Below are 24197 nucleotides of genomic sequence, written 5' to 3'. Positions count from 1 at the left end.
AGATGCTTCCGTTACCTCCAAGGCACCTGGCAGTGTCTGAGTGGGCACTTCCAAGAGGCTGGGACCCCGCCAGTCTCTAGGAGGGTAATGAAACCCACCATGGGAACCTGACCCTAACTGCAGGACGCCTGGCTTCTGACAAGCGCGTTTTGGACTCACACAATCTCGTGAATCCAGCCAGGGTCCTCCCTGGTCAGAAATACCATGGCACCCTCTGCTCAGAACACGAGGCCACCTCCGCTCTCTCTATGGAGCTGGCAGGACTGTGGCTGTTCCTTTAAAATCAAATGGTGCTCCCCAGCCTCTAGACAACGGGAACGCATTATAAGAGAAGAGCTTTCACAGTCCCCAAATCCTGTGAAAGCAAGACAGATTCCACGGTGGAGGGAACCCCAAGCCTTGTGTGAACCGGGGAGCTGTGCCCGTCCACAACAGCAGCCTGGCCCTCCCAGCAACATGGGCTTCGAGACCCGCCTATGAATCTCTTCAAGCTGACCCCAGGCCCAAGACATCCAAGACCTCAGCACAGTCTCGTACCCGATTGAATCACATCCCACTTCAGCCTTCATCAAGCATGATTCCTTTAGTTTACTATGAAAAAGACAATGAGAAAACACCATGTTTTCCCTCATTTTTAACTAGCCCTGCTAGAACTTCCTACACTAACATCCGTGCTAATGCCAACTGCCTTGCAGAAGGGACAGAAGCTGCCCCAGCCATGTGGCCTGGCCAGGATGGCGCTCACCCCACAGGGCTCTGGCCCGGGTCTCCCGCCTGAGCCCGCCGAGGCCCCCACTGGGTCGCACGTCTCACCCCGCCAGCAGCACACTCCTTACAACCTGAGAATTTTCTGGCACTTCAGGAAGCAACTAACTGCTGTGCTGCACAGTGACAGTCTGTCATGAGGAGTAAAGAGGTGGCAGGCTGGTGTTCAAAATGAAATGTCACTTCTTAAAACCGTTACGGCTTGGGAAGCTTCAGCTTAAATATGTCATGGCAGAAAATAACCTCATTCTTTATAGCCTCTAAAGTTGGGTGAAGTTTCACTGACTTCTTAGAGAATAAGTAACATGTGCAAACACAAGAAGATCTGACGGAAACATCAACTTTCTCAATTAAGCAAGGTGGCCAAAGCCACTGATTCCTGCCCTGAGCAGGTGCCGGGGCACTCTCTGTGGCCACTGAGGAGCAGCCTGGACAGTCCCATCCAGGGGCTGAGGGGAAGCTCCTCTTTCTCCTTGTCCATACATCGAGATGGGATTATACCCCTCCCCGCCAAGGAAGGACCTTGTACTAGCAAAGTACCAAGTGCTTGTTTGCAATGAAGCCATGGGAAGAAAGCCACGGTTAATAAAATTTTCCGCCTGTGTTGGGATGGAATTTGTACATTCAGAACGTGTGGTTTTTGTGTCATGTTACCCACTTAATGATATAATCAGTCAACACCGGGATTCACCAAAACACGCGTCTCCAGGTTCAACAACCAAACCCTTGTGCACACAGATCTACGGACAGAGAGCACTGTGGGATGGGGGCTCCAGGACAGGCACCCACCTGAGCCTCAGGGCAATCTCCGGGAACCGTCCAGGAGTCACACACCCACGCAGGAAGGGAACAGCAGCTTTCTGCGAAGTCTACAGGCACTTCCGGCCACCTGAGGCAAAGGCATTACCTATGTCCAGGGGCCCAAGGCAGTAAGCCCCTCCTCTCCCAGCCTGTGACCCCTGCAGGGCCCCCATGCCCGTCCCAGGCATTTCTTGGTGCATTCTACAAACGGTAAGATGCACCCTGCCAAGATCTGAGTAAAATTAGGGAGGAGCTACTTCCGGTGACCTCCAACCCCCACCAGACTCAGCAGCACTCCGATGGCTTCTTTATCTCCCATCCATCCATTCCCAAGCTTCCCAAAGCAAGGAATTCTTCTCCATTACGTTCCGTGGTTCTGTGCACATTAAGTCCCAGCAGCTCAGTTCAGCACACAGGGCCCTTTGCTGCCTGCTCGGTGCAAACCACTGGTCAGTCCATCTCCCACCGACCCCGCGTGCGCTGCACCGGCCTGCTTCCCTCTGCACACGTGGGCCTTGGTCTGCAAACGGCAGAGGGATGTTCTCATGGCAGGCAGCCTGCATGTCCTCCTGGAGCTGTGACTCCTGCACCATGCTGGCACTAGCACTGGGGAGGCTGCACAGGCCTCAGCTGCGGCCCCCTGGACAGCAAGGTGCAGCCTCGGCCTTGTGGGACCTGCCCTGGGCCTGGGGCAGGCAGCACACGTCTGTTGAGCCAACACTGTGGGTGGATGTAGACCCCCTGACCTCAGCAGCTAGAGGGTCCCTGCAGCAGCTCTGGCCACGTCTCCCCGAGGTACCAGGTGGAAACCCCCTCCCTGGCGTCTGGAGGGGAGCCCGGACTCCTGCAGGACTAAGGCGGGTCTCTCAGCAGCTGCTCTTGGATACAGTTCGAATCTGGCCCCAGCTGTGAGCCAGACTGCCGGAGGCTCCCTCTCCGAGGCTGCCAGTGGGTGACTTCCTTTCTCACATGAGGTCACTGAAGTCCCTTCCATCCAGCAATCAGGAAGAATCTTCACGCTGCAGGTCTCTGAACTGCAGTGAGCTGTGAGGCCAGTGACTCCTACCAAGAGGCTGGGCAGGGGCCTCGCTCACTGCATCCAGAGCTTCCCTGAACTCACCCTGCATGCAGTCATCCCGGGCAACAGGAGACACACGGACTGAAATCCCCTGTGTCCGGCCTGGTGTGACCTCCTCACTTCCCCAAACAGGAAACTGAGGGAAAAGGGGCACTTGGAGCTGGCGAGGTCACTCTGATGATGTGTGAGGCCTGAGCTCTGAGCGGCCCAGACACCAGCTCTCCATCCCCACCCGAGATCAGAACTGGCCCTGAAACTGCTTCCAGGAGGGCCATGCCCAGTCAGGCTGGGCACCTGGGCATCTGACAGGAATCCGGGCACAGCAGGTGGCAGGGCAAGCCTGCGCGCCATAAGGGCTCTGTACGCGCACCATAGGGGCTCTGTAGGCGCACTTTAGGGGTTCTGCACCCACATTGTAGGGGCTCTGTACGCACAGCATAGGGGTTCTGTACTTGCACCATATGGGCTCCGTACATGCACCGTAGGGGCTCTGTACACACACCATACAGGCTCTGCACCCTTACCGTAGGGGTTCTGTATCCACACAGCAGGGGCTCCACACCCGCACCATTGGGGCTTTGTACATGCACCATAGGGGCTCTGGACGTGCACCGTAGGAGTAGACAAGGAGATGGAAGGAGATGCTTTAGGACACGTGCACACAGTGGGACACTCCGGTTTCGGCAACCTCGGTCGAGTGTCACGGGTAGCAGCCCCGCTCGTCCTGAGTCCTGTCTGCAGCAGCTCTGACAGCAGGGTCAGGTAGTGTGATGGTGGCTGTACACCACAGAGCCAAAAATATTTCCGACCTGGCCCATTTCAGGACACATTTGCCATCCTGATCTGAAGGATCCTGAGAGCATCTGTCTTGTCTGATTCCATCTTTTTCTGCCCACTGATGAACAGGTCATGAGCTCACACAGATAAACCAGACACTTGCCGCACTGCCTGTGGCACTACAACCTCAACAGTGATGCTGTCGCAAACGTTTTCTGGAATTTTCTTTATTCTTTTTCTTTTTTGGTAGAGACAGGGTCTTGCTATGTTGCCCAGGCTGAGTTCAAACTTCCGGCCTCACACAAACCTCTGGTAGCACTGAAATTACAGGTGTGAGCCACTGTGCCTGGCTGTGGTGCAGAGGGACCAGTTATCCCCTAATGCAAAAACGCCACCAGCCACCAGTCAACACCCACAAGCATTAAGCCTGCACACCACTGAAAACCAAGAGAAGTCAGTCCTCCTTACCCTTAGCAAAGACTAAGTTTCACGAAATTTCTGTAGGAAAGAATTCTTGGGTGAGACGTGTGGGATGATTTACGACTCAGTATCCCGAATGGAAAAGCCGGGCGTTCCAGACACGCTCCGGCGGCAGTGGACAAGTGGGCCTTGATGGCACCGGGCTCCGTAAAGGTCTGGTGCTCCTGGAGGGACAGGCTCCATCTCACGGCAAGGCCACGAGGCAGAGGAAGTGTGCCCTGCTTCCAAATGATTAACCTGAAGCTCTAGTCCACAAGGCAGGAAATTTTACGTCCTAAATTAGTTACATTATACCCAAAACCTATCAGTGGCTTGATAACTCAAACATATAATTCTATACCTTTTACTCTTTAAACAATAATTCAGTCTAATCCTGCAGCTGAAGCCAAGATTTCCAGGCCGAAAGTGCACTTTCCATTTGATTAAATACTAATAAATGCAAGAATAAAATACCAGTCTTTTATCTTACAGTAAATTCTCCAAAAACCATATACTCTAACAATTAATTATTTCTCTGGAGAAAGGGACAGGCCTTTCCCCTCAAAGACAGCTTAGGAGTCTCCAAGTCTTAACTATGACAGTGAAAACATAATTTATAGTAGTCCAGGGCTTACAGAAAAATGACATCACAGTCGAGGTTCTTTGATTCTTGAAGTGACCTGTCAGTAGTCAGAGCTCTGGGAGGAGTGCCCCAGACAATCACCACCAGGCCCAAAAGAGTCGGGGCAGTCCACCTTCCTGTGGAGACACGCCCCACACACAGAGCTACTATAATACAAAGGGCGAGATATATATGTATACAGCTGACGCTTGGACAGTGCAGGGGTTGGGTTGTCGATGCCCCACACAGTCAAAAATCCACATAAACTTTTGACTCCCCCAAAACTTAACTGCTAATAGCCTACTGTTGAATGGAAGTCTTAATGATAACATAAACATTCAACTAACACATATTGCGTATGTTATGTATCTTATACACTGTATTCTTACAATAAAATAAGCTAGAAAAAGTTATTAAGACAATACTAAGGAAGTGAAAATCTATTTACTCTTCATTACGTTGAAGTGGATCATCATGAAGGTCTTCATCACCTCCATGGAGAGTAGGCTGCAGAGGGGGAGGGGAGGAGAAGTGGGGGAGGAGAGGAGAAGGGGGGAGGGGAGAAGGGGGGAAGAGAAAGAGGAGGGGAGTAGAGAGGGGAGGGGAGGAGAAAGGGGAAGGGAGGAGAAAGGGGAGGGGAGGAGAAGGGGGAGGGGAGAAGGGGGAGGGGAGGAGAAGGGAGGAGGGGAGGAGAAGGGGGAGGGGAGGAGAAGGGGGAGGGGAGGAGAAGGGGGAGGGGAGGAGAAGGGGGAGGGGAGGAGAAGGGGGAGGGGAGGAGAAGGGGGAGGGGAGGAGAGGGGGAGGGGAGGAGAGGGGGAGGGGAGGAGAGGGGGAGGGGAGGAGAGGGGGAGGGGAGGAGAAGGGGGAGGGGAGGAGAAGGGGGAGGGGAGGAGAAGGGGGAGGGGAGGAGAAGGGGGAGGGGAGGAGAAGGGGGAGGGGAGGAGAAGGGGGAGGCGAGGAGAAGGGGGAGGCGAGGAGAAGGGGGAGGGGAGGAGAAGGGGGAGGGGAGGAGAAGGGGGAGGGGAGGAGAAGGGGGAGGGGAGGAGAAGGGGGAGGGGAGGAGAGGGGGAGGGGAGGAGAGGGGGAGGGGAGGAGAGGGGGAGGGGAAGAGAGGGGGAGGGGAGGAGAAGGGGGAGGGGAGGAGAAGGGGGAGGGGAGGAGAAGGGGGAGGGGAGGAGAAGGGGGAGGGGAGGAGAAGGGGGAGGGGAGGAGTGGGAGGGATGGTCTTGCTGTCTCTGCAGTGGCTCAGGTAGAAGAACATCTAAGTGTAAGTGGATCCACACAGTTCAGACCTGCCTTGACCAAGGGCCAACTGTGTGTGTATGTATGTATGTGTACACACATCATTTAGAATTTTCTCATGTTTAAGATTTATAAAGTTTTTTCACACATTTCATCAATTAAGGAAGTAAACCAAGTGAAATGCTGCCGAAGGAAGGTGGCAAATTTCACAGGGCAGAAAATTTTGTTTTCTATCACTATAAACAGAGCATCCGGCCAGGACACCAATGCCAGACACACTGCGATACGCTTCCTGATGTGGAGCCCACGCGAGGGTGATCCCCAGGGCGACCACCCCACACCCTCCCACAGAACAATGGAGACAGTACTCCCTCCCCAGAGATGCCCACCGCTGCGAGCCCACAGAGGTACAAAATATCTACGAATAAGGCAGGCCGGCCCAAGCCACACAACATCTGCTAAAGCATTCGTGTATTCTCACTGTGGGTGACAAAGACACAACCCACCATGGTAGGGAACTGGGGGAAAACTTCTGCGGGAAACCCAAAGGAAAATACTCATTCATTCCATCAGCAGTCCCAGGCTGTGGTGCCGCAGTTACATTCGGGAATATGCTTCCCCATGAGGTCACAGTGCGGGTTTGGAGTCAGGGTGTGGAGACAGGAAGCTGGTCTGGGCCTCAGTCCATCCTGAGCAAACAGGGCCCCAGACGTCTTCCTCTTCTGCAACAGGAACAGGACGGAAGCGAGTGCCCTTGTTCACGACCACCCCACCCTCAGGAAGCATTGTGTGACACACGGCCTCATGAGACAGGGGAGCCCCAGCACGGGTGCCATGCCCACGTGTGAGGCAGTGACACCCGTCCTCCTGTGAACAGTAAAGCAGACTGGCGATCCAGCACTGGGCAGCCAAAAGGTAAACTGAGGTAGAGAAAGTTGCCAGAGCCATCAAACAAGACCCAAGCATGTGTCAGTCATGTGGCAACTGAGGACACAGGAGGGGGACAGTGCAGGGAGGCCACAGAACAGAGGTGAGGCAGGGCAGGGAGGGGACAGAAAAAGATTCATGACGTGCTCTGGGGAGCCTCTGCTGGGCTGCGTGTTTCCTCATAACACCCACCCATCCCGTTACTAGAAATAAGCTAAGGGGGCCCATGCCCTCTGGCCAAAGCTGACCACAGGACCCGTGAGGTCCATTCAGAAGACTGCCCCTCGCTGTCCAGGAGCCATGGGCGGAGCACCGGAAACCCCCAAGCTGAGCTCCAGCTACGAGCTCGCCTCCCATCCTAACGTGTCCCTAAGGACTTCGACCCTCTGCGCTCACACGGCCAGTCTTACCTGGAGAAGCTGGAGTGGGAGGGATGGATGTGTGGACGGCTGACCGCTGGACACCAGTTTGTTTCTACTGGAGCCCCACCACCAACCACACTCGGGGAAGAACTGTCGACATTGCTAACCCCAATATTCTATAAGAGCTGGTATTTACATTTCGATGTTGCACAAATTCTCAAAGGTCTCCACTTTGATGGCGGATTTCCATTTCTGCCATGAGTGCACATAACATTAGCGACCCATAAGCTAACAGTAAAAACCCGGCTGAGTTTCCAAGGGGAAGGAGATGAGCAGGTGCCAAGAACACCGCTCCTTCCATCTCATTAGAAGCAAGAAATACTGGGCTTGAATCTGTAAAATGTTATTGGTGGTGGTGGGGGGAAGCTGTTTTCCCAAGCTACTTTGTATTGATTCAGCTTTTTATTAAAATTAAACTGATAAAAGTTTGACGTAGCAGATTTCCATTTAAGAGGAATTCTTTACAGTATTGGGAAAGGGAGGGCAACGTGCGATTTTGATTCCGCTTCTACAGTAGCTCACCTGGATCCAGTCACCTGTTCAGCACACAGCTCTCCCATCTGCTTTCTGGAAGCACCATGCCGGGTAAGAAGACGTACACACCTGTATCACTTCACTGCACCCCACGCCACTGTGACATCAGCACGCCCTCTGCCCCACTAACTCTTCCTTGCTCTGCTCAGCCATGCACGTTTCACTGAGGCAGCCATAGCCTCTAGAAAGAATTTCCCTATTTGGTAATTTCAATTATGAATGTACTCCTCTATGGCAACACGTTTCTAACGGCAAAGCTGATGTGGGTCGTGATGAGATCTTGCCCACCATACAGACATCAAAGACAGAAAGGGCCTGGGCTATTGGCTGGAACTTCAAATGGAGCAATAAAAATAGCAAGAGGGGCTGGGAAGAGACGAACTTACAATAAAATATTTAAAGAACTAATATAAAAACTGTCATGAGCTCTTCCTTGGACGTTTAAGCTGGGAACCAGCACGGAGTGAGGCTGCTCACACCCAAACCGGCAGACACCACATACAGAGTTCAAGTTCAAAGACTGCGTTTAGATCCTGTTCCCGGGATGATCACCGTCTCATTAATTAAAATAAAATAAAATAAAAAATAAAACAGACCCTTCACAGAAAGACTGTTTTGCTCTTCTCCCTTGCTGTGGATTTCGTAGTAGTAGGCAGAGACATTCAAATGTGAATTTGAAGACTGTACCTCTGACTGTTAGAGGCTCTCATCAACATCCTGCTAAGTACACCTGCTTTTACAGTCTACAGTCTCACCCATATGCAGGCCATGCTAGCTTTCTTCCCTTGAGGTCATACCACTTACAGGATGCCTCAAGATGTCAAGGTCACAAACTCTGGCATGGCCACATTCAAAGGTCCACAACCCAGAGCCAGAGCCTGAATCTGCAGGCAGAAACTGCCCCGTGCTCAGCCAGGAAGGGATAAATATCCGCAATACACTGTATCTAGGGGATTGGAGCTTTCACTAAAGCACCAACTTTCCCATTAAAGAGCCAGCTGAAAGACGTGCTATCAAGTAACGAGACAGGACCCCCACCCCAAGGCCTCTGCACGGTATCTAAGGAGCACTGCCCATCAACAGGGCCTCGCAGAAATCCCCCGAATCTGGGAACACCACAAGTGGAATCCCCAACCCCACACTCCGCCCTGTGCTCACCGTCTCCTGGCTGGACTGTGGGCTCCCAGGGCCGCAGCTGCTGCTCCTGATGGGACCCTGGTGAGTGGGGAAGCAGCAGCCGTGGGCCCCACCTGCCCTGCACATGTATCCTCTCAGACCAGACGCCAGGCCGCACTGTGCCTGCAGGTGGACCTGCTGCTGGACGGTGAGCACACGTCTCTCAATCCCCTAAACTGTGCCCTCCTCCCTGCCCTCGGCCACTGCAGGAAGCTGAGGGGCGGAGAAGGGGCAGACCCCAACTCCTTCTCTCAGGTCCCATCTGTCTGCTGGGTACTGGTTAGAGTCCAATGACCCCCAATACCTGACATGGCTTCTGGAAATTCTGCATGGGCCCAGCTTCTATCAGTCCTGATGCTGACAGCAAGAGGGGCTAGGCCATCTCTCAGTGGAACATGCTCACTGTGTAAGTCCATCTGAGCTGCCATAACAAAATCCTATAGACTGGGTGGCTTATAAACAACAGACATTTATTTCTCACAGTTGTGGGGGCCAGGAAGTCTAAGATCAAGGCGCCAGCAGATTCAGTGCCTGGTGAGGCCCCACTTTCTCGCAGATGGTGCCTTCCTGCTGCATCCTCAATCGTGGAGGGCTCTACCTCTTTGGAGTCTCTTTCATAAGGGCACTAACCTAATCTCTCCCAAAGGCCCCAACTCTTAATACCAACAACTTAGAGGTGAGGTTTCAACATGAATTTTGTGGGAGCACAAACATTCGGAACATAGCACTCACTGTACACAAAAAAAGCAAGAAGGAATCAGACTGAACTGGGAGAAATTTTAGTGGTTTAAATGAAAATATAATGTTTCATACAGAAAAATCATTTTGGCCAAGTTATTTGATTTGAAATACTTGTAATATGCATGGGGAAAGATATATATAAAATCCACATTTATACATAGAATCTATGTTTCAATAAAAACAAAGACCACAATAAAAATAAATGACACAATGACAAAGTATTGTGCATTGTTCTTCCTTGGAAATAGGAATTATTACAAAATTATATGTAAACAATACCCAATCTTTGTTCAAATAATTGATATAATTGTATCTCTCTCATATTGATATATTCTCACTACCACAAGGAAAACTTCTGTTGTATATTTCAAACACGAACAAAAACATAAAACTTTGTGAATGTTATTACAAAATTCAGCAGGTACACTTTATCTAAATTACAGCAGAATGAATTCTTCAAACAACATTCACAGATGAAAATCTCACAGATCTGCAGTGTTCATTTCAAAGGTAACTTGAATTAGAGGAAAAATCCTGGTTGTCAAAAATGAAAAAGCTTTCATAATTAACTACCTCTTTAAACTCTAAAATCCTAACCTATTAGCAAGAAAACTCACATTAAGTATCTGTTTTTAAACATTTTTTTAGAGAAAAGATACCGCCATTTTCTCCATTTCTACGACTACCCACAGGACTTACTGCGCACTGACTGTAACTAGGGCTCGGCCGTGGAGTTTGGAAGCCTACGTCCGCAATGAAGAAAAGATGCTCAAACATTCTCATGAAGGTCACAGCAAGAGTGCGATAAAACTCACTGCATCATCGCCCTCCCTTGTTTTACAACATCCTTTAGAAAGTCAAGACATTCTGGTTCTCCTTGTTTTCTGACGCTGAACACCAAGGCCAGGATAAAGTGTCAAGAACTGCCTTGGTGGTCCCCGAGGCTCTGAAGAGCCGCCAGGTCACGTTTCCTGCTGCACCCCTGTACTCCCAGGCCTGGCCCTGCAGATTCTGGGCCTCCTGCTCAGAGCTGCTGCTCCAGACACCTGCCAGCAGCCAGGGGTCGCCGGTGGTGCCAAATGACCAGGTGTAATGTCCCAGGTAATGTCCCAGACATTCCTTTTGTTTAAATGTTAGGAAATATATTTTTTATTGTGGCAAAATATGCACAGTATTTATGTTAACTATCTTGTAAGTATATAACTCAGTGGCATTAAATACATTCACAAAGCTGTGTAACCATCACCTCTATCTATATCCAAAATTTTCTCATTAACCTCAGCAAAAGCTCTGTTCCCATTTAACAATAGCTATCCCCACCCCCCAGCACCCACTATTCTATTTGATCTCTGAATCTGCCTGTTCTGGGTGCCTCATGTCCATGGACCCATACAGTACTTGTCCTTTTGTGACTGGCTTATATCACTCAGCATAATGTCTTTAAAGTTCGTCCATGTTGCAGCATGTGCCAGAATTCCCATCCTTTCTAAGGCTGAATAATATTCCATTGCATAGATAGGCCATGTTTAATGTATCCGTTCACTCACAGATAGACGTTTGCGTGCGTTCTCCTTTTGGCCACTGTGAATAATGCTGCTAGGAACACTGGTGTATAAACATCTATTCAAGATCCTGCTTTCAATTTTGGGGGGTATGTCCTTAGGGGTAGAATTGCTGGGCCACATGGGAATTCTATGCTTCACGTTTTCAGGAACCTCCAGAAGTGTCCCACAGTAGCTGCTCCATGTCACATTCCCACCAGCAACGCACAGGATTCCAATTTCTCCACGTTCTCACCAACGCTTATCATAAACGTTACCAAATATACTTATATTCAAGGCACTGAACGGCACAGACTAGAATTCAACAACTGTTTCAAGCTTCACTGAGCCACAACTCAACTCAGAAACAATTAATAGTAAGAGCTGTTTACTGACATTGATGGTATTTCCTTCATGCCAGACACTCACTTTCCTCTTCTCTAATCCTTACAAGAGCCCTCCCTGCAAATGAGACAGAGTCCGTTTCTCTGATGATGAGAGACCCGAAGCTCAAAGGCATGAGAACGACCCTTCCAGAGCCCTGGGGTAGGGAAGTCACAGGGAAGAGGTGGTCTGACTCTAGGGTGTTGAACACACCTCTGGTGGTGAGATTAGTTGAGATACTAGTTTATTAACTATAGATTTAAATTAACATGTAACAGAATAAATAAAATGAGCATAGCAAACACTTGTTCTCACTGCAATTCCTTAGGAAAAAGTTGATGCGGGTGTTTAAAAATAAGTTGATATAAAGAAAACAGAAGCAAGTAATGCTACAGGCAGCCCGCAAACAGGTGAAACTGATCACTGAGGGAATGACAGCTCAGGTCAAGCAAAGCAGGGATGGCTGCCAACACCTCGCTGTCCCTACTCCACCACGTGCGAGGGCAGAATCAGGGCCTGTTTCTTTCTGTGTCCCCCGTCCCCAGCATCCTGCATCTGCAGGGCAGACACTTAGCAAATTGAATTCACTGCCCTTTCTTGGCCAGCCACACACCCAGGACTGAGCCCTGAGCCAGGAGGCTTTAAATCCTCGACCTGAAAAGAGGACAGCCAGACTCAGACCCAAGGAAGAGCAGCAGCCAGCCTTGAGGAGAAGGCACCGCGAGACAGCGCCATTCCCTCCACAGTGGCCAGTGCTGGGGGCTTGTGCAAAGCAGATTCCGATACAGCAGGAGTGGGTAGGCCCAGATGATGCTGCCAGCCCAAACACAACTTTGAATGGGGGGCTCTAGGCCTGCACAGATAAAACTAGTCCCCGCTCTAGTGGGATCTAGGGCTCCTGTTAACCTGTTCAGAGCTCTGCCCTTAGTACACGCTAGGCTCCTCATCTGATCCCCAAATAGCCCTGGGAAGGTCTCCTCACTATAAAAAACTGATGGCCAGGTGAATATGGCTGTGTTAAAACACACAACCCAGAATCTTGATGCTGGCTTAAAGCAGCTACTTTGGGTCCCATCAGTGCTCTGACCACTAAGAAGCTCACTGCTTAACTCCTGGAGTATTCCAAGATGTTTCCCATTACAAGCAGCACGTGGCTGCCTCTGGTATACGGGGTTCCCATCACAGGAAGCACATGGCTGCATCTGGTATAAAGGGTTCCTACTGCATGAAGCACGTGCCTGCGTCTAGTATACCAGGTTCCCATCACAGGAAGCACATGGCTGTATCTGGCTGCGTCTGGTATATGAGGTTCCCATCATGGGAAGCATGTGCCTGCATCTGGCATACTGGTTTCATTTATCTTCCTGCTCTTATTCTGTATCTAAACCCATCATCTATTTCTTATGAATTGTTATTTTCAAGAATATGTACACTTCTAACAACTTCCTAAAATTCTTTCTTGACACATATCTGTTACAGATCAATAAAATTACTAAACTAACTGAAATAACCAGCAAGCCCCTGATGCATGACAGAGCTTTAGATCTGTCAGCCATAATTTCCAACAGAGCCAATATAGTATCCATTCTCATCAATTCCAGCGTTTTCCCCAAGACACGTGGTTCCTATCATATTTGTCATCCACCAAAACCCTTCCTCAAGGGCACCTGCAGGCCCTCAACGCGCTCCCACCATCAGGTGTGGCTCTGCAGCGATTCAGTCCTCCCAGCTGTTCGACATCTTCCAGCATTTCACCCATTCTCACCTGTCAATTCCAGCGTTTTCCCCAAGGTGTGTGATTTCCTACAAAACCACATATTTCTCACAACTATGTTATATTTTAGCCTCTACAAAATACCCAATCATATTCTCCAAAGGGTCATCTCTGTGGCGCATCCCATGAACATTTCCTTTCCTTAGATGCCCCCACCTGGCAACTCCTGGTGTCCTGGTACTGGTGTTCTCCCGAGGAGACAGGGAACAGGACTCGTCAGGCAGAGGACAGCATCCTGCAGGAAGAACCCGGGCTGCTCCAGGACCCCAGTTGGACACTGTGCATCCTGGCACAGCAACCTCACCATGCTCCCACCTCCAATCTGGCCTTAGGGCCCTCCAACCCTGACCCCAGGATTCTGCCCAGCACTGGGAAACAGCCCCCAGGTGGGTGCCCCAAGCCTCTGCTGCTCTTCCTTTCATTCTTGTGCTGCAGCTAAGACATGACAATGTGCTAGCAGCCCTCACTCTCAGCACCTCCTCAGCCTCAGCGTCCACTCTGGCAGCGCTTAAGGAGCCCTTCAGCCCACCACAGCACCGCAGGAGCCCCTCTCTGGGTTGGCTGAGGCCGGGGCCTCCTCCCTCTGCTTTCAGGAAGGTGTGGAGGGAGAGGTGCGGGCAGGAACCGGGGCTGCGCTCGCGGGCTGGTGAGTTTCGACAGGCCCCGCACACACAGCGGCCGGCCCTGGGCAGTGAGGGGCTTAGCACGTGGGCCAGCAGCTGTGGAGGTTGCCTGGGTTCCCCAGCAGTGCCAGCCCGCCAGTGCTGCACTCAATTCTCGCGGGGCCTTAGCTGCTTCCCCATGGGGCAGGGCTCGGGACCTGCAGCCCGCCATGTCTGAGCTCCTCCCCCTGCGGTGGGCTTTCGCGCAGCCTGAGCCTCCCGGACAGGTGCCACGCCCTGCTCCGTGGCGCCCAGGCCCATCGACAGCCCAAGGGCTGAGGATTGCAGGCACGGCTCAGGACTGGCAGGCAGCTCCGCCTACAGCCCTGGTGCAGGATCCACTGGGTGAAGCCAGCAGGGCTCCTGAACTGGATGGGGACTTGGAGAACTTTTATATCTAGCTGGAGGATGGTAGGTGCACCAATCAGCACTGTGTCTAGCTCAGGGTTTGTGAATACACCAATTGGTACTCTGTATCTAGCTAACCTAGTGGAGACTTGGAGGACTAGCACTCTGTGACTCTGTGTCTCGCTCAAGGATTGTAAATGCACCAATCAGCACTCTGTGTCTAGCTCAAGGATTGTAAATGCACCAATCAGCACTCTGTGTCTAGCTCAAGGATTGTAAATGCACCAATCAGTACTCTGTGTCTAGCTCAAGGTTTATAAAAGCACCAATTGGTACTCTGTATCTAGCTAACTCTATATCTAGCTAACTAGCACTCTGTGACTCTGTGTCTAGCTCAAGGATTATAAAAGCACCAATCAGCTCTCTGTAAAGTGGACCAATCAGCTCTCTGTAAAATGGACCAATCAGCAGGATGTGGGTGGGGCAGAGAAGGGAATAAAAGCAGGCTGCCTGAGCCAGCAGTGGCAACCCGCTAGGGTCCCCTTCCACACTGTGGACGCTTTGTTCTTTCGCTCTTTGCAATAAACCTTGCTGCTGCTCACTCTTTGGGTCCACGCTGCCTTTATGAGCTGTAATACTCACCACGAAGGTCTGCAGTTTCACTCCTGAAGCCAGTGAGACCAAAAACCCACCAGGAAGAATGAACAACTCCAGACGCGCTGCCTTTAAGAGCTGTAACACTCAGCGGGAAGGCCTGCAGCTTCACTCCTGACAGCGAGACCATGAACCCACCAGAAGGAAGAAGCTCCAGACACATCTGAACATCTGAAGGAACAAACTCCGGACACACCATCTTTAAGAACTGTAACACTCACCGCGAGGGTCCGCGGCTTCATTCTTGAAGTCAGTGAGACCAAGAACCCACCAATTCCAGACACAGAACCACTTGTTGTCATCCAATTCATGGGACTTTTCTCAAAAGCTGGTGGACAGGAGACGCTTTTTAAAACCCAGAAGTTAGATTTAGTTTAAAAAAAAATTACATATATGGATTTAAATGGACCAAGCAACTCCATATCCCAGAATCCCATGAAAAAGCTAATTTGACAACACTTAGAGAAATAAATTAGCAGAACAGAATTACTTGTCTAAAGTCACCTCTGGTTAAACTGGAAAATACACGTAAACACAGCACGTCTTTCTTAGTCATCCTACAGTAGAATTTTAACTCAAGATTTAGGAATTCTATCAATTCCAAACAACTTGGAACTACAAAATAATTACTATTACTGCAAACTATTTTCTACTTGAAAAAAAAACAGCTTTTTCTATAGAAAGGGCACAAGGACACAAGGAAATCCGAATGTGCCAGGCACACACAGAGAAGGAGCCCAACCACACTAACGCGCGGAGGAACCGTGTGCAGGGCCTGGCGTGTGCTGGGCGTAGAAGGTGCAATCCTGCATGTGGTCTCAAGGGGAGGGACTATTGCGGGCATCCTGTGAACGGTGGCAGTGCTCTATGCAAACGCAATAAAAATAAAACCATCATGAAAAGAAACTTTATCCCACACCTTACAGCAATATAGATTCCAGGCACTTCTGAGTAGCAATAATAAACATCTCATGCAGCTAAAAGGGAAAATTTCAACCCAAAAGGAAAACACACAGAGAACCCTGGTGGAGCCAGGTGATGGCAAGGGCTCTTGGCTTCACCTAGAAATGACGCAACTGCTCCTGAAAGTCACAGCCCAGCAGAAAAGAGCTGCTTCCTTCAAATAACTGCCAAGTTATTTGATCTTACTGAATTTCATTTATTTCTTTCAAATAAGTGATTAGCAATATCCACAAACCTTCATGACAGAAAATACTACCTTTGCTTTTTTTTTTCAATCAAGTAAGCAACCTGACCTGAGCTGTTTATTTAACGAGGTTTTCCAAATTAACTAAATCTGGCCAGGCCTGGTGGCTCATGCCTGTAATCCCAGCACTTTGGGAGGCCGAGGTGGGCAGATCACCTGAGATCAGGAGCTCAAGACCAGCCTGGCCAACATGGTGAAACCATGTCTCTACTACAAATACAAAAAATCAGCCGGGCGTGTGGCGGGCGCCTATAATCCCAGCCACCTGGGAGGCTGAAGCAGGAGAATCACTTGAACCCAGGAGGCAGAGGTTGCAGTGAGCCGAGATCGCGCCACTGCACTCCAGCCTGGGCAACAAGAGCAAAACTCCGTCTCAAAAAAAAGAAAAAGAAAAATTAAATCTGTTGTATATCAGAGAGGTCAGCACCCACTTACCTTGATGTACTCCACCGTCAACTTCTAAGTGTAAAACCAGTTTTCTCAATTGACAAACACACTGTTTTTCAACTTCTTTCTCTTTTTCTAGCCCTACGACTCTTCTCTTCCTCCTTCCCCTACCAACCCCTGGTACACACCACCTTCATCCACACCTTCTAGGACCTGCCACGTGTCGCCAGGTATGTGAAAGCTATCTCCATGGCCGCTTCCAGGAGGGCTGAAGGGGTGTGGCCATCAGAACCACCTGCAAGATGGCTTTTTACTCCGCAACAGGGCTGGCCCTGCCCTGCTGCATCTGTCTACCTATGGGCTAGGATCCATAGGCTGAGAACTGCTACTGGGCTGCACCAGAGGTCCCTAAGAACAGGGGAGCCCCGCCCAAGAGAGAAAACTAACTTGGTGAGAGCAGGAAATGGGAGATTCCTCAAAAACAAAAACGTCACAGAACAAAGGGCGTCACCTCCCTGCAAAGGACCTAGTATCCCACCCAGAATTTAGTGGCTTGGTCCATGTTTTATCTGGGATTCAAACTCTGCAAACCTATGGTAGAATGAGAACAAAAGCTTTCGGCTTGTTTGCTAGCTGCTGAAGTTTAACAGCTAAAACATATTGAAAGCAGATCCATATTTATTTTGGGAGACTGAAAGGTTTCTCCGTCTCACAAGTAACTAATACAATCAAAGCCCTGGCAAACACAGCAGCGCGCGAAGAAATACAGCGTGAGGCTGGACAATAAAAAGTTGCACAGAATCCATTTGTCATTTTGGCCCACTCACCAGAGGTTCTGCAAGCCTGCTTCCCACAGCTCAGCTCATAAATCCCCATCTCAGGCCCACTCTCAGGACGTTCCTCACCCAGTGTCGGAACTAGGACTTTCTATATACTGCAGAGCTCACTTCTGGGCACCCCTGTCTCCTCTGTGGACAGGGACTGAAAACCAGATCTCCTCCAGCAGGGCCACTGCTCCCCAGGGGACCCTGGCCCTGGCTCCGCAGCCTGCTCTGATGCCGTAGGACGGCTGTGCACCAGGCAGTCCGCACCAAACTGGGAAATGTCTGTGTGCCATCGGACAAGACCACTGCCGTGTCTCCAGGCCACCCCTGCCCCAGAGGCCTCGTCTTCCATCTACATGCTCCAGAGGGGAGCTTCACATCTGTCTGGAAGCCAAACCCAAGGATGTGGGATAAGTGCAGAGGCTGCAGCACCATGCACGCCACCCTGGAGAGGCTGGCTCCAGCATCACCTGCCTGACGGCTCACAGACATCCTTCAACACTACACCAGCCCTATCTCACCTGGTCCTCATGGGAACAGCTTCACCTAGCTCCCCACTGTAGCCTGGCAAAGGATCATAACACAGCACTGGAACCCCCACTTTAGAGACAGGGAAACTGAGGTTTGGGGATCTTGAGTAACCTGGTCGTGGACACACGGCCCCTAAGTGGCAGAGTGAAGACTGGGATCCTATTCAGCATGGGTTCAGGGCCCACAGCCTTGACTGTATTGTATTGATCTCAAAGAAACCCAGAGAAGATGCCCTGAAGACAACATCCAAATCCAAGGACTAAGAAAAGCTTCACAGGAGGAGGAGCTTAGAACAATAGTTAGGAGTTCAAAGGGGGTAGATTAAGAAGGTATTTGTACATTGAAAAAACAGAGTGTGCAAAGGCAGAGAAAAGAAAAACATGATGTAGTTGTACAAAAGGCAAGTGGACTCTTTTGGATAGAGCAGATTATAGGAAAGTGAGATAGGAGGACCAGGGTAGGGTGTCTGGGGCTTTGAAAGCAGTCCGAGGGCTCAGGACTTGGACATCTACAACAGCAGCGAGGCAGCCACCAGTGCTGGGCATGAGCATCAATGCCCACTGGATGCCCGGAGAACAACCTGGAGCCAGTGAGATGACTGAACAGCTATTTCACCAGCCCTAAGTATGTGGCTGCAAGGGGAGGCGTGGGACGCTTGGAAACCCCACAGAAATGGAAAACTCTTTTGCTGTGGGGTGATGGGAAAGACACAAGAGAAGAAGGGGTCCAAGATGGCACCAAGAGAATCCTGACAAAGAGGATGGGATGCCACGGATGAACCAAGTGTAGGCAGGGAAATCTGGGGTGGGGCCAGGGACCCACTGGGCTTTAAACAAGTTCTACAGAGACCAGTGAACTGTCTCAATCACGACAACACTGACCCTGCAGGAAGGAGAATTCCTCCTTATTGCAGGGCTAGCCCATGTGTTGTGGGATGTTCACTGGCATCCCTGGTCTCCACCCACTGGATGCCGGCAGCACCCCCTCAGTTGCAACAACCACAAATGTCTACCATGACAGTTCCCTTGGGGGACAAAACTGCCCCCAGTTAAGAACCACTGGCATAGTGAGGAAATGCTGCAAAAAAAAAAAAAAATAGCTACTGCAAATGAGAGATCACTCTGCAGGTCTCAGCTCGAGGCCATCTGAGCAATTCACGAAGCCTGTTGGTGTACTCAGCACCTGACCGAAGGGATCAAACTACACCAGGGACGAGCACAATCCCCTCAGGCTTCACACTGCTCTCATGAATAATGAGCAATCTCTCAAATAGGATGCCCAGTATAATCACAGAACCAGGCAAACATGGAAGTAAGACACCATGAGCAAGAACAAGCCAAAAAACTTCCTTTCTTAGCTTGTTCTTGAACTTTAATTTCCTTTGAAACTTTACAAAAGCTGTCTACCATCTTGGGAAAATTATGTCACCAATATCCATGCTGACCAGATGACGAATGCCCAATACACAAGCAAAGACTTGAGATACTGGATGTATCAGATGCAGACAGAAAGTAACTCAACCATTTTTAAAGAAGGAAAAGTCCAGCTTGCTCACAAAGAACCCCCATGTAGCTGAGCTCCATAATTTTATGCCCCCTAAAATTCAGCCTGAAGTCAAAATGTTGGAAGAAATGGAATCTCAGTTTTTACTTTATATATTTATCACATAATATTAAAATACACAGATTATTTGATATGTTGTCAGTCCTCTATTTCAACATGTAATTTCACACTAGGCTAATCATAAAGCCTGTATCATTCTTGCATTTTTACAAACCAAGAGTCAAAGTAAGCTATGATAATAATATACAGTTTATCAATAGACTAGAAAATAAAAGTGGGGTTGGGGGACTAAAAGAGATATTTATCTACCACACAATCTTGTTTCACTTCAATTTTCTCAATTCCACTTATTATTTCTGGAAAAAATCCCACTAGTTATATTTTGCCTGGGCAATTCTTTCCCAATACTTCATTCTCCTTGGGAAAACAGCAGACCAGCGCTGTACTCCCAAAGTCAACAGGCGGAAACACACACACTGCAATTTTAAGTCTATAACACTTTCCAAACTTGGCCTTAGTTTTCAAAACTTCATCTTTGTTAGATATCCTACAAGTCACTAATACTAAAAACTTTATTACCAGTCAGAAAAAAAAAACCCTACCACATTCACACAAACCTAGGCTAGACAAAATCAGGTTCCAAAGGTGGTGGAGGGTACTACGGTACAATCAATTACCAAGGACTCAAGGACTCTCGGCTTTGATGACATTTCTCTCCCCACCCATTTGGAAATGGATCCCCAGGCAACAGTGGGAACCAACACCTCAGGCTTCCCATGGTGGTGTCGGAGGTGGCGCAGGCTCTCTGAGCAGGAGGGTGCTGGGAAGCTCCTGATCTAATCACAATCTGGCCAGGGGAAGATGATCTGGAGAGCATCCTCTCTAGTCCTTCTCAAAGGGGAGTATTCAGAATTTGAAGGCGCTTTTCAGTTGTCACAATGGTTGTGGGAGGTATTGACATTTAAAGGGGGGGAATCAAGAACGCAGAATGTTCTCTCGTCATAAACAACAGTGTCATCCTGCAACCTGTGTCACTTTCAAATGTCCTGCAACACATTCAAGTCTAAAATTCACGAGACCCTAAACTAGAGTTCCATTTACATGCAACCACAAAATTTTCTGCAGTTTTTCTCTGCACAAAGTTTTCTAAGAACGCAACTATCCTGTAACTCAACAGAAAGGTGAACTTCATTTTCTTTGAAACTTTACAAAAACTGTCCACCATTTTGGAAAAATTATATCACCAGTGTCAACGCTGACCAGATGATGAATGTCCAATAAACAAAACCGTCTCAGTCTCCATTTGCAGCTGCTGCCTTCCAGGTACATACACCTGCTTGCCGCATTATGTCTGCTAGCAGAGTCCTGCCCAGGCGTTCCTGTTCTGAAGGCATATTATCTTATTATAAATGACTGCTCCTAAAGTTTTTCATTTAAACAGTACACGTAGATGCATATCATCCAGGAATTTCATTTCAGGAAAGTAAAGGCAGATTACAAACTATGGGTATCAGACAGGGAGCTCCAATCTGATCCTGTTGAAACCATCAGGCTACAATGAGATGTTCCCAGTCCACACAAAGACGGGGAAACAAAACACATTTCTAAAACCTCCCTTAAACTAAAAAAAAAAAAAAAAAATTAACTAGCTATAATATTTAACCTTTGACAGCTAAACAATTTAATCAAATGTAGGAGGAAAAAGTCTGTAACATTCAGACCAGGGGCATTGCTACAAAGAGAATAAAACATTTCAGCCCCTGGATCCGACAGAATTCCAAGTCTGCTTCTACCTGAGTATTAGAAAAGCTGAAGCCAGAAACAGCTAAATAAAAGGTAATGCAAGTAGGCATAACACAATAAAAGATATTACCTTCAAAATGCATTATTGTTGCCAATTATAAGAATCACTTCAACTTAATTTCAAAAGCACAATCACCCTCAACAGAAACAGTCTCTTTTTTAAATTTCAAAGAGTATTACATTAAGCCAATAACTCACCTTCCAGCCATAATATCACTCTCCCTCCCTTATTGCAACACCACATTTCATAAATACTTCTCATCGACAAGTCAAGCTAATTCAGGTTAATTTTATTGTATTTTGGTGCTATCTCACATTTGTGTGCAATTACCTTTATCATTTTATTGCCAAGGCAGAAAGTAATCAGAACAATTATTTGAAAACGGAGGTTTATAAATTCTAAATCACAGTTGCTGGCATTTTTGATAAAGCAGCAGCTTTATCTCGGGAAGTGGCAGGGACATCGGATAAATCATGCATCAGTCAAGTGTAGCTGACCCCCAAGTGCATTGCACAATATCAGAAGTGCTTCCAAATAAACTTTCCTGCATCATCCATCATTCTTCATAATGCTAAAATAGCTGCACACCTGAAGAATAGGAGCTGGAGGATAAAAAAAAAAAAAAAAAAATCCAAGCAGTGTGGGCGAAACCATTAACTGGTCTCCCTTTTAAACTGTAAGATATGGCCTGGAAACCGGACCGCGCACATAAACAAATATGACTTTACAATAACTCTAAACATCTGTATTCATATTCGTCAACTCAGTTTTAAATATAAATGAAATATGGGGTAGAGCCGTAAAAAGAAAAAGTGCATCTCTGGACTACATGCATTTTTACGTTCTGTTTGGGTCCGGCTGCTTTTAACAGCTGCCTCTCTAAGGCTTGTCTCGACATCTTGTTCTCTATTCCTCATTTTGTTCTAAAGTTTATTGCTTAAAAAAAAAATGTAACTTGATTTTAAGGAAAAGAATAAAGGGAGAAGCCCCTGAATCCCCACGTGTGATTTGGCCTAAGTTAATTACACCGCCAGGGAGCACAGAAATTTAGGAAGGGAGGCGGCCCCATCCCCAGTCACCCCTCTTCACGCAGGGGAAAAAATTCACCCCAACCTCAGCTGCAGCCTTCCTCAGGGAGGGATGGCTCATCTCACCTCTGGCATACGTGAGCCACATTCTTCACTGACTGTTTAAGGCAAAACCAAACAATTATGTGATCATTTATTTCCTTTTTTATCAAAAAGCAAATACCCCAGAGAAAGACGGCTTCTGGACCTTTCTGTAGGTGACCTTATGCCAACGGACTATCAAAAGGTCTAGCTGGGTAGGAACACAACGTATTAGCTACATATGCCTGGCACTGGGCCAGGTGCTTTACATGCATGATCTCATTTACTCCTCACAGCAAACCGAAGGAAGACCAAATGGTGTGTCGATGAAGCAGCAGACAGGGAGGTTACGGAACTCGCCTAAGGACACAGCACTCGAGGGGCAGGTGGGTATTCAAGATTAAGTCAACATTCTTCAAAGCCTGGACTTCAGCCAGGACTCTCCCCAAGCTCCAGGACATAGAGACACACTCCGCGCTGTACCAGTCAGGATGGCTGTGACACTCTGGAGTAACAACCACCACCAAACCCGCTACGGGTCTGGGCTAGCCCCAGCAGCGGCCATGGTTCGTGCAAGCTTGGCGCCACAGGCTGCACCCATCCTGTCCCACAGCTATCCCAGTACCACATGGGGAGGAGAACCACGAGCTGGTGTGCACACACATCCACCAAGAAGTACCACATGCCACTCCAGCCCACGCTCATTAGCCAAACCAAGTCCACGACCAAGCCACCCTTGAGGGAGTGGAACGGGGCAGTCCTCCTGCATATCCAGCAAAGCGGACCTGAAAACAGAGGTGAGCCCTGCCTCCCTGGTCTACCACAGACACAAATGCTGCTCAATTCAGGCTTCCTTTCAAATTAAAGCACTGTTGGACAAGAAACATGTTTAGAGTCCTCGGAATGGTCGTGGTGACCATGGCAGTCATACCACTAAAATCATCACCTGTGGCAGGTGCTTCGATGGAAGAAAACCCACAGCTGCTTAGCTTGATGATAAACAGAAACATGAAAACCAAAGAATGGGGAGGTAAATGACTGACTGACTGACTTATCAATAAATGCATAAATCCACAAGGCAGATAAAAAGGAGTAAGCACTATAAAAACAAACCGAGCCCACCAATTACAAATCTCTGTGACACGGAAACATTCTATTTAGTTAACTCTACAGCCACATTTTCCAAACCACTGCAAAATAAACCCTCAATTTTCCAGGGAGATAAATACTTTCTCGGTCTTGAAAGTGAGGACTGCTGTCCCTCATCATGGACATGTGTGGAGGTCCAACCTTTGGCCTAGAGAAAATAAAGGCATCCTCCCCCACCCCCGCAGGAGGCAGGGTAGCTCTGAGAGGTATCAGGGCCCAAGCCCAGAGAGGGAAGAGGCGGCAACTTTGAGCGAGTGAGTCCATGGAAGACCCTGACCTCCAGTCACTGCTGTTTCTAGATTCACTGAGGGAACTCTGCCCAGGACAACTGCCATCGGCTAAGAGCAAGAAAGGACCTGTGTGCCAAGGGTTTTGATCCAAGAGTTGCCAGAGCCTGTTGGTGGACTCTGACACCAGGAAGTGACTGACCCCGTCACTGAGCTCAATGTTTTGGCTTTCCTTTACCTCTACAAGTCTGTACAACTCTGAAGCTCTATAATTCTATCTAGTTTTAAATTTACATGAAGGCTCTCAGTGAAACAGATATCACATTAATCAGAGACACTGAACTGTTCAGGCAAAGTAGCCCTGAATTTTATGTCATACACTTAACATTTGGGCTGGGTGCAGTGGCTCATGTCTGTAATCCCAGCACTGTGGGAGGCTGAGGCAAGTGGATCATTTGAGCTCAGAAGTTTAAGACCAGTCTGGACAAC

The 24197-nt window shown here is 48.8% G+C and overlaps 1 protein-coding gene and 1 long non-coding RNA gene across 7 annotated transcripts in view; both read right to left on the bottom strand.

Moving 5' to 3' along the window:
- Nucleotides 1–24197, bottom strand: part of MGMT (O-6-methylguanine-DNA methyltransferase) — a 290626-nt gene that overhangs the window by 232046 nt on the left and 34383 nt on the right. Inside the window, exons 1-2 of one of the 6 annotated variants that reach the window (XM_077945015.1) lie at nucleotides 16550–16912; nucleotides 15129–15235 (exon numbers count right to left, since the gene is read on the bottom strand). In XM_077945015.1, the coding sequence (XP_077801141.1) occupies nucleotides 15129–15218 (90 nt within the window). In that variant the 5' untranslated portion in view covers nucleotides 15219–15235; nucleotides 16550–16912. 6 annotated transcript variants of the gene reach the window in all.
- On the bottom strand, nucleotides 9567–15118 carry LOC144331032 (uncharacterized). Its single transcript, XR_013397868.1, has 2 exons — nucleotides 13400–15118; nucleotides 9567–13272 (listed from the first exon to the last, which is right to left on the bottom strand). It is a non-coding gene; the product is annotated as an uncharacterized LOC144331032 (long non-coding RNA).

The sequence above is a fragment of the Macaca mulatta genome, chromosome 9 (assembly GCF_049350105.2).
Source record: "Macaca mulatta isolate MMU2019108-1 chromosome 9, T2T-MMU8v2.0, whole genome shotgun sequence".
NCBI classification, from domain to species: domain Eukaryota; kingdom Metazoa; phylum Chordata; class Mammalia; order Primates; family Cercopithecidae; genus Macaca; species Macaca mulatta.
The sequence above is the reverse complement of the archived record's forward strand: the minus strand, read 5'-3'. Positions and strand labels throughout refer to the sequence as shown.